Below are 15,956 nucleotides of genomic sequence, written 5' to 3' on the forward strand. Positions count from 1 at the left end.
AAAAAGGGGAAGGGAATGAGGGCGAGAGAGTCTGCTCCATCAGTATGGATAATAGGGCACAGCTGCTTTTTCCTCTACACCTGCTTCCTGTTGAATGGGTTAGGGTCTGCACATTCTGCACTACACCCACTGTTTTGAAAGTAGCCAACCTCAGAAGCATTGCGTTGAACCCTTCTCACCCTGGCCGACTAGTCTTGACCAGATGCTCTCTCTGTCTGCTGGCTGTCATGCAATTCTTCTCAGCTCTACTTAAAGATATATGGAGATATGTTCAGGAGCTTGTGTGGTGCAATACATATATTCTTAGCTGGCAGACATTGATTGTATTCACAGAGCGGGGATATTTCACACCTGTGTGATCACAGTGCTCAACTCTAAAGCAGCATACATACTGGCCAGGCTACATCACTGTTTGAATTATTAAGCCAAAGAAGTGAGTGAGAAAATCCCCAGTGGCCCTTAAGCCTGGTCTGTTTTGACCAGGTGCTCAGTTTCTCTCTTCCTCTCTACTTCCACTATTACTCAACAACCAAAATTAATATTCTGCTGAACCATTCCCCTTTTATAGTCAGTTTACAAATACAATAAATTGCACATTTCATTTTCCCCTTGGTATGTGAATCGCTTTAGTCATAGTTTTATAGTCATCCCACTAAGGCCAGAGTCTCCTCCAAAAGCAAGGAGGGGATGTCCTGTGGGTTGATGAATGTTCTTGGAATCCAAACAGCACTACAGCTAGCATCTAGTCTCTAATCTAAGAAAATCTTGTTTGGATGCCGTTGTTGGTGGTTTTAACCATTATTTTTCTCTAGTTCTTCACATCGGACACTTCCAAAACCTTTGCTTATTTTTCAAATCATGCATTTGTTTTAACTGTCGGTGAAACCGTTAATGTCGTCGGCTAACATTTTGAATAAACTGGCCTTTCTCTCATCGAATTTTATTATTTCAAGTTTATTGCTGCAGTTCTTTTTTGATCCTGCCAAATCACGGCAGGTGAACTATTTAAGACATCAGTATTCATCATCCAATACTTTCATTTTTTGGGGACACCAAGTATATTACTGTTTAATTAAAAAAAAAAAAGAAGATGGAAAAAAATTGATTATTATTCTTTTCTTGTACTTTTCATGTTTATGTATAAATTATATTTAGTCTTTTTATTTTTATTTTTCTCTTAGTTGACAGAGACCCAGTCAGAGAGTAGCTACTATAGTCCTCAAAAGGTCAAATCCAAGGAAGTCCTGTGTCTAGAGCAAGAGGGAATCACGATTGAGGTAAGTTTAAGTTTATAGTTTCCCCTATCATTTGTGATGTAGTGCATTGTTGTGGGGCTGAACGGAGATAGATATGAATTTTACTATACTCAGTTACACTAAACTGTTACAATTTTTAGCTAATGAGTTATCTGCATATTGTAATTTTTAATTGATGTTGTCATTGTAGAAATGAGAGAAAAGAAAGTAAATGCTATGCATTTATTCTTAAGGAAAATGTGACGTTTTTATCCTGATATAGATTTCAGCCCCCACCATGAATTGTTCCACAACAGTGGCATTTACTATTATCCACTCTGAACTTTGTTATCTATCACGGCATGGGAAGATCAGTAAAGATACTATTTAGTTACTTACTCATTAGTCACAGTTTGGCTGAAGTTCCTGTTAAATCTCTCCATGAGTACATGAACGAAGCCTTGTCAACTCACTAATCTTTAGCTTCTTGTACACACACCGGAATCTGAATCAAGCTCACATCTGATCATTTACCCATTTTCCCTCATAGAGAATAGTTTTAAACCCTTTTCTCTGATTACCTGGTTGGAGTAAGAAAGGGGTTTTGTGCCCCTGAGATTTCTACCAGGTGTGAAAAACAGAGTTTTCCAGTTCCAATTTTTATAATTTATGCCTAGTCTCAACGAGAGAAGTCGAGCAGCCTGAACTAGAACTAAATATGAGTGTTGAAAGGAAAGGGGGCGTCTGGCAAAAAAGGGGAAACTAGGCCTTATAATAATTGTATGGGGAAACATAAAATGTTTTATTAGATTCTCTGTTTAGCTATCTGCTGGGTAAAGCAAAGACACAGAGAGAAAAGAGGGAAAACCACACCTTTGTGGTTGTAGTAGCTGCTGGACTGCTACTGCACTGAAATATGCATCACTCTCAGTCGAAAAGAGAAGCTGCCTTGCTTTTTTTTTTTTTTTTTTTTTTAAATCATGACAAAATGAGCCCGCAACCTCAATATAACCACAAACCAGTATAGCATGACTAGTCTTGGTATCCACTATTTTGTCAACACTACATTATACATTTAAAATCTATAATAATTTAGTAGTTAAGTTGGTCAAAGAACATCTGTGAATTATTGAAGTCTTCTGTTGTTTATTCCCATTGGTGTCAGTGGATTGTTTTAAGGCCCATAGATGCCTGGTGTTCTCTTGGCAGAGACTTCTGCAGCTTAACAAATAAATTCCCTCATCATTTAGTAAAGTTGTTATTGTTGATTATAATCAATTATTCTATTAAAAGACAAAGACACGCACGCACGCACGCACGCACACACACACACACACACACACACACACACATGATATGCACACTGTGTCCACTGTGTTCTTGGTGTTAAATCTGAGCTGAGTCTTTCTTTGATTTTATTTCAGGTGCTCATGATGGGGGAGCCCTTCTTTGATTGCCAAATCGGTTTTGTGGGATGTCGGGCACTTTGCCTGAAAAGCATCATGGGTGTACGAGATTTTGAGGAAAACATGAACCGCCGTGAAGAGGTGACCAAAGTATTTGTAAAAGATCACATTAATATTAACTGAGAGTTAAAATTCTAGGAACTTTGAGAAATATTAAAAGAATTTAAAAAGCCCCAAACACTCAAGCAATGTCCCAGCAGCCTCCAGTGTCAGGAAGAGGTTAAAATCTTGTGATGAACTTTACTAAAAAACAAATTCAAGGTCCCCTTTAAAAAAATATAGAACGGAATATAATATAATATGTTATAATATATATATTAACAAAATTAGCATTTTTGCTATATTAAATCAATAATGGGGTCAACTGAGCTTTTTCCCTTTTTTATGAATATGAAATAAATGATCAGATTTTGCTTTTTAGGTGTTTGATGAGTATATAAACATTTTATTTTAAAAGATCTTTCTGAATTTTGTTTGTTGTATGGATTGTATTGTTTCTTCAGCCTGAAACGTGTCCTCTTTGATATTCACATTTGTCTTTGAATTTGTCATTTTGTGTACAGGATGCAGTGTTCTTCAGCTGTGGGGACAGTCTCAGTAGTAAAGGAATGACGTATCTCACCAACTCTCTTTTTGACTATCGGAGCCCAGAGAACAATGGAGTCAGGGCTGAGTTTATCTTGGATGCTGCTAATCACAAGGTCACAATAACCAGAAGTCTGTGCTATTTTACCCAAAAATATTAGCCCCCCCCCCCCAACAGAAAAATAACCAAAGTGGAAATTACTGCCTTTTTCTGGGATAGATGGACAAAATGCAGTAGCAGACTATGTTGCGATCCTCAGAAAACATCTACCTTACTTACAGTAAACAGTAAGACGAGCATTGCAATCAAGTATTTAACCAAATGCAATATGGCTGGAACAAAACTCTTTGACCTTTGCTGGTCATTTACACAGTTTTAATTAAATGAAGCACCTGTAGCATGCACCCAAAAAGAAACTCTTTGAATAGAGTATAGTTTAATTATATTTAATATTTATATGTTTTTATATTGTTTGTTTCTTCTACAAAAGTTTAATTGATCTATTAAAAAATAGTAATACTAATTTAGTGTAGTAGAGGAATCTTTTGGTTGTCTAAGTAGTGCTGCTGAAGCCATCATTCTGATAGCTCTCAGCTCACTTCATCAGCCTTTGCAGCTCAAGTGTTGACTCTACTTTGAAATATTCATGACCCTCGATGATGCAATTGTTTGGAAATCCAGCCATCCATCTCTTCATGCATAAAGCCTACAACTCAGAGGTTTCAATGTTGATTCATTAGTGGTTTTGAAACCAGCATGGCTTTGATCCATAAGAATGCAAGAGCTATTAGGGACCTCCTAATAAATATTACTCATTAACCTGCCAGTCTGATAAGGCTAGTCTGAAATCTCTGTTTAGAGAAACTGTGGGCAAGTTTGGGGTGGGGTGTTAAATGTGTAAAGGGGGCCTGTGTAATTCTTTCGCTCAATTTCCTGCTTGCTCACTCATTCTGACTGTTTATCAGTGGTTTAGTGTGGTGTAGAAATATAAAAATACTGTGGAAGACAAGGTCAGTTGTTCTTGACCTGCAGACTAATGATGATGAGCCGTGACCGATACACTAACTCCCAGGTAGTTAAAATGAGATAAATTGGATGTTTTTATCCTATATCTCATTTTCATTTGTAAATAATGACCTAAAATAAATAGCATGGCTATGTAAGAATGCTTTAGTAGTTAGCTTTGTCACTCAGGTGAAGCCTTGATGTGACCAGCTGGGATTTTTCTCAGTGGGGTGTATATGTCTTTATGTGTCCACTATGTTCTGCTTTGCATGGACTGTAGGCCCTGTGTGGTCAAAAAAACAAAACTGATGAGGTCTTCCTCTAATTTTTTTAATAGTTTTTTTTTAAACATTAAATCAATTGTTGTGTAACTTAGTTACAAACTCATTGTTATTATGAATAACTCATTATGTTCTGCAGACTTTTTGCTTACGGGTTCATTGTGTGCTATTAATAGCTTGTACAATAAATTATGAATAACATTTCACAATTTTCATAATGACCACATCAACCATAATCACAGTCATACAGCTTTGATTTGTTAGGAAAAAGTCTTATCATCAAGTAGATAAGATATATATTTCCTTTGGCATGTATCCAGCTGAATGAGGAAACTTTCAATTTCTTTTATCAGTAGCCTTTTACTCAATAAATAATAGACTTGGTATCTGGTCAATTCCTTATTTAAGCGTCGTTATTATGACTGAACGTACTGCTTTTTGCACGAAAAAATCAGTCAAAGAAACCAGACTAAGTTAGCACTTTTTAATACAGGTAATATTACGGACTTCCCTAAAACAAACAAATAAACAAAAGACCCTCTAAATATCCAGCTAAGTGGATCAGTGCTTAGTAACTCTTTATCTCTAATTTGACCCCCACCACCATATCTCCCTTGACCCCAGTCATTGCCACTCTTTAAGGCTATCTGCTTGTTTGCTCCCTTACTGCGATATTTACCCAGCTCTACTTTTGTTTGACAGGAGACCTATACAGAGATAGCGGGCATGCACCGTTTCGGTGCTTTCTACATGGATTATCTCTACACAATGGAGGACAGCAGTGGCAAAGGTATTGTTCTAGTTCATCCTCTCTTGCAGAGCTTGTTTGGTCACCTTGCCACCTCTTCTCTCTTTTTCTTTTTATCTGTCATGTTCCCATTTTCTCTGCCTGGTTCACCCTTTCTTTCTTTCGCTCTTTCCATCTCTTTTCGTCTCTCCTCCCTGTCAAACAAGCCCCATGGAGACTTGAAGAAAGAGCTTGTCTTGTTTCAGTCATAGCCACCTGGTCCTTGACCCTTTCTGTCCTCACTCTCACCCTAAACTTACCTGGAGGGCAACTGTCAGAAGTGTTTAGTCTGTGTTGACACATATTTGAGTTTCTCTCTCCCTGGTGCTTGTTGAAACACTGTTTTCCCTCTGTCTCTTTACCTGTAAGCTCTTGAGAAAGTGAATAGACCTCTCTTGCCTAATTAGATGTCACTCTTCCTGGCAGAAGCCTTAAGACAGACAGCGTTCCTCATTCTTTAGTTGCAACTTTAAGTGTTGTTTTTCCAAGTTAGGAATTTCTGACAATCACATTGAGAGATAAATAATGCTTCCTTCAGTCCAAAATGCTAACTTCTTAATTAAAATGTGAAAAAATATAATAGCTCAGTTTTATTGGCCATGATTGATATGCAAATGCTATTAGGTTATCATGCTTTATAAAGTAGAAATGACTGGCTTTGGTTAAACAAACTCAATAACTCAAAAGGTATTTATTTATTCATATGGAGTATGTCACCTGTGTTGTTCTACGTACCTCCCTCTTTTTTGTGTTTCATTTTAGCTTTTCATGACTTGGCTATTGTTTCCTCAGCTGCTGTCATCTACAGATAATAATCTAAATTAAAAAAAAACATTGATACTGTCATTCTGAGCTGTCAAAGTCATTTCTGACGGCAGGATAAGTGTCAGTCTCTTTGGGATGGCTGTGGTTACCCTTGCCAGTTGGAATGCTTCTTTTCTGTTAGTGTTTCTGTTCTTCACGGATACGGACCAGATCCAGTGTCAACTAAACAAATTAGTCTGCATTGCCACAGGTCTAACATAAACTCTGAGTCAACTGAAATAGTAACCGACCCAGGTCACTCTTACCATTGACTTCACATTAGAGTCACGCTGCAGATTAAAAACATTTTTTTATAATCTTTGGAAATTGAGACACTTTTAAATAGTCTAAATCCTCCTAATTTCAGCCTCCTTGTCATTCCAGTGAGCGTTCTAACTGCAGCCATATGGTCGATATTAGGCTTAATCCATTGCAACCAAATCTCACAGAAGGGAAGGGGAAGTGGCATTGCCTGTTGCTCTTTTTAAATTTCCAAAATTTAGTGGAAGTTACACCCTCATTGCTTTGAAATAATAATTTTAAAAAAAGTTACATTCGCATTGTTGACTCTGAGCTGTACTAATGTTCAGCACAGTGGTGGAATGTAAATGGAATAAAGCCAGTTGTGACCCTTTGTCCTTTTCCTCCCTCACTGCCATTCATCCACCCCCTTCCTTTATTTTTAATTTCTGCCTTTTTATTGCGAGAGAGTTGAGTCTTTTAAGTGGACCTCTGGAACAGGGGCCTGCGATGAATGAAGGGACAGCTGTTGGAGGGAAGTGGACATTTGGAATATTCATCATTTCTGTGGGTCACAGCTATGTGAGCTGCCTCCTGCTGCTGCATTACACTACATCTATCTTTTTTGGGTTTATGCCAGATGACAATAGTCTATATTTATACTTCATTAAGAAATGAGATATGGGAAAATGTTTCTGGCTAAATATTAATGTAAAACAAACAGACCTTATATGTATGAAAGCTGAAAATATGTTTTAATTTTGTTGACTGAGACAAGAGTCCTTAAGTTTATAAGTACATACATTATATATTTTAATCAGGTTATGTATATATGTGTATTTCCACTTGTAGGCTCTCAGGATTTCTCTGGGATGAGCATGGAAGAGGTAGTGCCTGCAGTCCAAGAGACCTCCATCAAGAGGCTGGTGGTAGGACCTTTAGACATCAGGTTGCATAGCAGCGCCATCCATCGCATTCTCAAGATGGTCACCTGTGCCATGGACCACGAGTATGAACCCTACTGCAAAGCGCAGCGAGGTCAGAGATCAAAATTATACAAATATATAATTAAAAAATATACCTTCTCTGGTCTGGTATTTTACTCACATCTCTTGTCATACTTTTCAGTGACCAGAAACTGTAACAGTTTTCACTTTATAATATTCTCATCGCATTGTTATTTCCTTGCACAACCCATTCTTCAACACACAGCTGTACATGAAAGGAGTGACCTTTTGAGCCACATAAGGGAGGTTAAGCCAAACACCTTTTGTTAGTGATCATCCCTGCACAGCTATTGATGAGCTCATCCCTGGGATGTTGTGAAAGAACATGGAATGTGTGTCTGTATGTAATATCTGTAGCAATAACTCTTTTGCAAAAGATTTTTGTGAAATGATAACATCCGTAGGTTTCGGTTGTTTCAGCATCTGTGATAGATAATAGACGATGGTGTAATTACTGTAGCAGTTTTTGTCTGAAGCGGAGTAGGTCAGCGTGTTCCTTCCTGTTTCTATAAGTGTTTGTACTCTCAAGGGTCAGAATAGTTGGAGCCTCTGGGGGGGTGGATTGAGAGTAGATAAGAGGAAGTCAAGGTTGCTATTACAGAAGGATTTATAGCGACCATTCATCATTTTGATACGATAAATTATAATTTAGCTATGCAGAACCTAACAGTTTAAACAGTTTGGTACCTTAAATAAAAGCTCTTTCTCTCTGTTTCTTAGTCAGAAACATTAGATCTAGTATGTATTATTGATTGGAGAAAGTTTGCATCTATAGCACCTCATCCTGTCCTTTTTCTCTGTTCTCCTTTTTATATTCATTGCCAATAGCTTTCCTTCCCAAACTAGCTATGGATGCTGAATTGGCTTCATGTTGCCCTGTTGAGAAGATAAACTACATTTAGTTTGCTCATTTGGATAAAAGTTCTTTACATGGTCTAAAAACAATAAATGAACAATAAAAGTAACAGGACTTTGAGAACTAGAGCTAGAACAGGATATTTCTAAACAGCAATATACTTATGTTATGTTTTCTTTTTCCATTATTTTTAGCATCCATAGTCATGTTTCTGTGTATCATGGGAGTTCCATCTGTGTTGTAAATTAAATGTTCACTGTGGGTATTGACTTGAGCCCTGGCATATGAATTGATTGGACATAGCAGTACTAGATCAAGCTGAATGTTGTAGCTTTAGGACAAAGATCAAAGCAGCTTTGAGATCAAATTCCGAGCCCACCTTGTAGTTGGAAATGTAGCCCAACAGAACCTCCGCAGAGCTGACACTGACCCATACGTGGGACCAGACCCAAGGCCATAGGGTTCAGGTTTGGTCTGCCTTTGACCCTGGTGTAGTGGATCACTGTGCTGGTCACTCCTTACTGTGAGTATGGATCTTAGTAGCCTCTGGTTCACGTTGACTTATTTCGCTTTTTTTCTTGGCTCTTTGGGTATTTCTTTGGTTATTGACAGAATGAGTGGTTTTATGAAATAGTTCAAAAAGAATGCTACTGGGAAACAGCCATTGTAATGAATAGCACATGTAGATGCCAGCACTTTTATAGTCCACGTCTCTTTTATTTAGTGTTTGAGTTGGTGGTTTTTGTTGGAAAAGACCTTTTCGTTGTTTTAATGCTATGAGAGGAGCACAGTGGCTGGAGAGGAACGGCACCCACTCAAAGAAATTGGTGTGCTTTACAGCTAACCCTTTCCACTGTAAAACGGTTTTGGTCTCGAATCCAAATATCTTTGGCTTATCCCACTCCCTTACTATTATTTCATGTAATGCACTACAGGTTGCATTCTTATGGTTAGAAAAACAGCTGTTTTAGTATTAATATTTAGAATGTTATCTCTACATTATGTTGTTTTTTTTTTTTTTAAGCTAACATGTTTCTTGTTATTGTGGCATTATTTCTCCAGAAATGACTGAAGACAACAGTTCTCCAGCTACCCCAGAAGAGATCTCACATTTGGAGGAATTCATCCCAACTCGACTCACTTGTCTCACTCTGTTCCAAGTCTCAGTCACTGTTTCAATGGCAGAGTTCAACCTCCTACATACACTAATGCCTGTCATCATGGGACACAAGGTAGTGCTAACAGTGAATTCAATTCACACCACACCAGATCAAGTCAGAAGACCTACGATGGCATATGCACAGCCCCACCTGATCATGTACAATCCTCACAGTCATTCCTTAGTTCGATAGCCCTCAGTTCACCTTGTCCAGCTGCATGACAGGGCAACCTGCTGTCATACCTCGTTCCTCTCCTTGAGAGAACAGAAGTTATAGACACAACACTTCCTTTTCAGTCAGTTCACTTGGTCGAACACATATAGTGTTGGACATAGATGCACACCCTGAAATGATGAAAAGGGCCAGTGACGTTGCCATTCCCCTGGTAGAATGTGCTTTCACGCAGGGAAGCAAAGGGTATGGTGCTGTATACCAGGGAGATAGCTTCCATAAGATAATGTGAGAGCATCTGTTTAGCTCGATATCAAAAACCTGGTCACATAAATGCACATGCAGAATGTGATAAATATAGGTACGTAGGATTGACTAATCTAGCCTGCTCAGCATACTATAGCTGGGTACAGAGCCATAAGTAGACATTGCTTTGATCATGGCATGGCTAGCTTGGGGACAAAATCTAAGAATAAGGGCAGGTGGCTTTTGACTGTCGTTTTCTCCAAACTAAGGAAAAGCTCTGTGAACTCTGATCGCTTCTGAGCTGGTAGAGGACTGGGCCAGTCCACCTGCAGCTGCACCACTTTAAGACAAAACACACAGGGACAGGCGCTGCATCATTCTAGGCTAATGACAAGTCTCCTTACTGAGAATCCAAGTTTGAAATTAAGAAAAGGTGGAAGGAGATGAACAGGAGTTATTAAGTGTAAAGCTGATGTTACTGTTCTGAAAAGAAAACTGTAGTATTGAAATTAATGCAAAGTAGAAGTATCTTTGCTCGGGTGTTGGTGTTGTTTGGTTGGTTTTGACTTGGACAACAGTATGATCAATATGTGTCATGTTTGTTGTCACTGACAATAATTGTTAAACCTTTCTATATTTTCAACTGTCCAGGTGGCACCATGTCTGGTCTCTGTGGCAGAATTTCAGCCAGTGCGCCCACTACCTTCAGTACAGTTCCAAGTGGAAAAGGTGAATTTTGAACACTCTGTGCCAATGTATGCCCCAGAGCTGGTAACCACTGTCAGCAGTCTCAGCCAGCCTTCTGACAACCTGCTACATCACTGCTATGCACACCTCTACCTCAAGGCAAGTATGAGAATATTCTGCACTCTATAGTATTCTTTCTCCTCACTCCCAAACCAGTAGTGGCACATGGGTGCCCCTCCCTGAGCCTGGTTCTGGAATTTTCTTCCTGTTAAAAGGGTGTTTTTCTTTCCTACTGTCACCAAGTGTTTCAACACAGGAGGTCATCTGATTGTTGTGATTTGGTGCTATATAAGGGAAATTGAATTTGATTCAGATTAAGATCATTCTTGTTGCCATTAAGGACACAGTTGATGCTAAGTTAAAGGCAATCAGGCTCATTAACAATATATGAAAACTAAGCAAATGTCAGTTGCTATCAAAACCCCCCCAAAAACTATAGTTGAATAAAACAGTTTTAAATTGCACACTTGTTCTCTTGTTTGTCTCATGATTTTAAGCCTCGTATATAAATATGGAAACCAGTACTGTGCCAGGACTCATTTGGTTTGATTCTGTTGGTATTTTCATTTTATTTTATTATACATTTGTCTTTCTGTTTATTATGTTTCAGTTTGAACAAAACGATGCATCTACTATTTATTAGAGTATGATTTTTGTGCACAATAGCATGCTCATTGGTCAGTCACAGTTGTGATCTTATCTTCCCTTTGAAATGATCGGGCCAACCTCTTTAATGACCTTGATGACCCCTTTCACCTGGTCATAAAAATCTCAGCACTCAGTTTCCTGATGAGCACCAGTACATTTCTGGTCTGCTTCATCTGCCAACTAATAGGGTGCAAGAGACTTGTATTAAGGAGCTATGACATTCCCCTGTTACTATAAAGGTTTTACAGTTTTAGCTGCTAGTTTGAAGATGAAAATATAACATTCACTGTCACTGAAATTTAAAGTTGGTAGTACTATAATTTGAAGTTGGGACCAAAAGACAAAAGCTTCATTTTCTTAATAGTTTTAAACCACCGGACAAGATTATTTGTCAGCCAAGCTTTTATCATGTTGCCTAGCATCATAAGATGAGCAATAAACAACTGCATATAACATTCCAGAAAATAGTACCGTAGTTTTCTACCTAAGTGTGACCTCTGATTTTTAGTTTACCTGAAGTCCTTAGTCTGTCATTGAGTACACATTTCCAAAAGAAAATAAAGAAAGGATTTTGCTAAAGAATCCAATCAACTTTTTAGGGAGTTTGGATAATAGATTGGGTGTAATTTGTCATCTTTTCATTCTGGCCTGGTATTGCTTCAGTGTGTTTTTAAGGCAGGATGTTTACTGTACGTCATGCTGGTAGTCCTTATCACAGGGTCACTGCAGGGTTAACAGTCATCTGGTCAGTGGCCAAGGATCATTGCGACCAATCAGCCAATCGTTGTCTGTAACCATTAAGGCTCTCAGTCTCCATCTGGGTTTTTGCACTGGGATCATGACAGGGTGGAGGTCATTCTAGCTACAATTCACCCAATTCAGGAAGTGATTTGAAAAGGGTATAAACTAAGGCTTATCTAAATCTGTGTTTTATTGACGCTGGCTGTCAGAGCTTAGGTATCTGTGTTGAGGGTAGTGTTAGCCATTGTCCTACTTTTACATGATTGCAGGCAAAAGCTTTAAGTCAGTCTGTTTGCTCAACAAGAGACCACAGAAGTTAATGGTCATGTTAAAGTTTGGTTTATTTGAATCGGGACTGAAACTGCTGAATAGCGATCAGAAATCTAGTTTCCAATAGAAAGCTGAGTGTTTTGTGTGGGCAATTGAATTTAAATGTGACTTTTTTTATGTCTACATCTTTATCTAGTAATTGATATATTAGAGCCATAGGCCATTTGTCCTATTATAAATAAATTATTGTTTTCCAGCATTTTGTCTGCTGGCTTGTTGATCTACACAGAAAAATGATCTAGTACACCATTACAGCAGCTGGATGCTGGACAGCTAGGCCCAGCCATCATCTCTTACCTCCAATATTAAACAGGACTTTACCACCATGTGCTATCAACAGTATGTAAACACTGGGCTGGGAGTATATTATATGTGGCTTCCAGGAGCTTAGATAATGAGAATGAGATTGTGAGACCCACACCTGCTATGACAAACAGCAGAGTTAGACAGTGGTTTATTTTTCTAAGTACTGTTGCTGTCTTTATCATTTTTTATCTTTTTTATAAAACATTACTTTGTACATTCATATATTTGTTACTGTAGCCAGATAAAAAGTGATAAAGACTCATTACTAACCCTATCCCCATTAACTGTGACAGGTCAAGCACAGGCTAAAAAGTTAAATTGGGTTTAATGCAAATTCAAGAGAGTAAACCTTTTTATAATTTTTATTTTGTAAAACCAGCTGTTGTTGTGAGAGGAGTACTGTGGCTGGTATACAGTTCCATATGGACAGATTATGTTCAGCGGGATAGTGCTGCAATGTCCAAGATTGTCTCAAAATTGTGTAGTAAGAGTCAAAGGAAATGAAAGTTGGGGTGTTAAATATGCTAAATACTGTATATTAAATGTGTTCTCATTAAAGAGTGTCTGGATTGTATTGGGGGCCATAAGTCCACCAAACTGGACATTTTAAAAAAAGAAATTCCAGCCAAGATAGTATATCTGGTGCTGGTAAAACTGTCATCACCTCCTCCTAGAGACACCCTCTGCCACCTACTTTAGAAGTACTTTTTCCATAATTTAATAATTATGAAATCATGCAGCATCTTATTTAAATCTTATAATTAGGGGACAAAAGACAAACCAAAACTTTCTCCATGCTAGAAAAATGTGGGCTATTTGGCTGACTGAATATAGATTTAATCAGTGCAAATTTTGTGGAGAAGCCTACTGTAACAAGGACTACCACACATGTGCTTTTGAGTACCTTGACACATTTTTATAGGTCTGTCTATGGAGACTTGTCGATGAAATAATGTCACAAATATTTAAGGTCAAAATGAAGGCCAAGGTTGAGTGTGGGTTTGGTCTGCATGTTATGGGTCTGGTGTGTGCTGGTGTGATCCTATCACATGATCATCTTCTTTTTTTCTCCCAATGTATTTGTGAATTCCTCAGTGTTTTTTCAGCGTGTTAGTTCCCCTCTGTCTTCTCCCTTCATTTCTTTGCCTTTATGTCTTTGCAGGTGTTTGGGTTCCAGGCAGGGTTGACATGCCAGGATAAAGGATCTTTTTTACCTCTCATCCCCATCATCCCTTCGTTTAGTACTGCACTCTATGGAAAACTGATTCAGTTGCCTGCATTGTGGTGAGTTTTTAGCAGTTATATAACTGATTAAGTCTGCAAATTGCTAAAAGCCCAGTGTACATGCAGGGCATATTTCAAGTTATGATGAAAATAGAAATGTTATTGTTTCACCGGCCAGTGCCTGTAACAATTGTGTGAGGCACAAAAAAATTAACATAATAATGATAGCATCATTTCTGTATTGTGTGATCATGGAGGCAAAACATATAGGAAATGTTTACACACACACACACACACATATATGGCTATATATATAAAGATGTGCAATCTCTTGTGGGTTGTGGATCTGAGGGTATTTAAAGTGATGGATGAGGCAGTTTTTCAGCAGTCATGTGGGAAAACAGAACGACCGTCAGTGTGGAATAACTGCAACAGTTTCCTTACTTTGAAACAGAAGAGGAAGAAAGACAGTGTTGTCTAGGGACATGAAAAAGTTGCTCCCCTTTTTTTTCTTTTTCTTTTTTTTTTGGTTGTTTACCAGACAGATGACTCATTGGAGATGTCCCTTAGCGGGAGGAAGAGACTTCAGAAGTTAAAGAAAAGGGATGAAGGAAAAGGAGACAATGTCTAGAGTTTGAGGATGGAACAGTTGGACACATTTGGATTTGAGCGGTGAGAGTAGTAAAGATGGAAAGGAAGAGGAACTGTTGGTACAGCATATTAAACACTCTATTTGGAGACTGTAGACAGAATTGGGGGAATAATTTACAGTTCTTAGTTTTTCTGTGTTTAAGGTAAATAAACAGTTTTTTAACTACAACTCTATTAACGCTATTAGTCATGAGGTTCAGTCATAAAGCTCCTCAGCTCTGCTGATAAAAAACAAAATCATTGCCTTGTTTAAAGGTAGTTACTATCTCCTAATTGGCTGAAAGGTATCCTTATGCAGTAATACTTGACCTGTAGCACTCCTGCTGATGTTAGATGACTTCCTGGAAGTCCTGCTACTTCCTCATACATATTTAATTTTCATGAAGTTCAAACTTGCAAAAAGGACAATTATCAACTTGTGTCAAACTAACCCAAGCTTCAAGCTGAGCTGATGAGAGTTGAATCTCTGGCTGCAATCCAGAAACCAAACAGATTTTTTTTTTTCTGTACACTGAAAATTTACAATTGTATAGCTGAAATAAAGATGAAGATGAGCACCAGAACAGTAGGCTTTTCCAGGTCATAAATGCAGCCAGGAGCATCCCTGTCACTTTTTCGTCAATCATGTTGGACACCGTGAATTGATCCCCCAGGATTACTAACAGTGTTCTGAGGGCAAACCTTTGGTGCAGTTGACCTGGACTGTGGTACATGTCATCATATATGCTGTGGCAGTGCATTAAAAGTCAGGGTTTTTTGCCTCACACAATTGTCAGTCACTATAAATATTTCCCGGTTTGGGCTTCCAGTGACATCGTGAATTTGAAGATACATAGTGCTTTGTATTTCATTTCTAATTTTGTTGCATATTGGTCATGCGTTTCAGATTATCAAATTTTAATTCTAGATTAAGATAACTTTAGTAAATACAAAATGCAGTTTTTAACTGATGATTTTCTTAATTAAAATTAAGAGTCCTATCCAATATCACCTGGCCCTTTCCTTAGATATTAATAAAATATTCTGATTATGATTCAGTTTCACTTCCCACACTGAAGCCTAATTACTGCTAGATTCGATGAATCAAGGAATCACTTAAATAGAACCTGTCTGGCAAAGTGAAGCAGGCGAAAGGCAGTACATCATGCTATGATCTAAAGAAACAAAGTCATGACCTGATTCTAACCACAATTCTAAAAACAAGCCTTAACCCACACAAGCTCGCATGGGTTAGAGTACAGTCAGGTTAAAGTCCCCAACCAAGATATACTGTTCATGCAACACTTGTCTACGCAAATTAAGTGTTTATAGTAGGAAATCTGTGCAAGAACACAAGCTTAGAAGCCGATTTACCCCAATTAGTTGAGATCTAAACCTGTCGGAGCTGCAGATGGTTTTGAATTTTACTAACCTCGTTTCCAGGCACTTCAGTATATCTGCTACCAAACAACTTTCACTTTTTTTT

The 15,956-nt window shown here is 38.1% G+C and overlaps 1 protein-coding gene across 3 annotated transcripts in view; it reads left to right on the top strand.

Moving 5' to 3' along the window:
* vps13b (vacuolar protein sorting 13 homolog B) overlaps positions 1-15,956 on the top strand; it is a 293,873-nt gene that overhangs the window by 42,648 nt on the left and 235,269 nt on the right. For all 3 annotated transcript variants that reach the window (XM_005742923.1, XM_005742921.1, XM_005742922.1), the window contains exons 9-16: positions 1,182-1,277; positions 2,660-2,782; positions 3,265-3,402; positions 5,276-5,363; positions 7,257-7,442; positions 9,330-9,499; positions 10,496-10,690; positions 13,779-13,900. In XM_005742923.1, coding sequence (XP_005742980.1) covers positions 1,182-1,277; positions 2,660-2,782; positions 3,265-3,402; positions 5,276-5,363; positions 7,257-7,442; positions 9,330-9,499; positions 10,496-10,690; positions 13,779-13,900 — 1,118 coding nt within the window. The remainder of the gene's footprint in view (positions 1-1,181; positions 1,278-2,659; positions 2,783-3,264; positions 3,403-5,275; positions 5,364-7,256; positions 7,443-9,329; positions 9,500-10,495; positions 10,691-13,778; positions 13,901-15,956) is intronic.

This window comes from Pundamilia nyererei, unplaced genomic scaffold (assembly GCF_000239375.1).
Source record: "Pundamilia nyererei isolate P.nyererei 1_Seehausen unplaced genomic scaffold, PunNye1.0 scaffold00125, whole genome shotgun sequence".
In the NCBI taxonomy this organism is placed as follows: Eukaryota; Metazoa; Chordata; class Actinopteri; order Cichliformes; family Cichlidae; genus Pundamilia; species Pundamilia nyererei.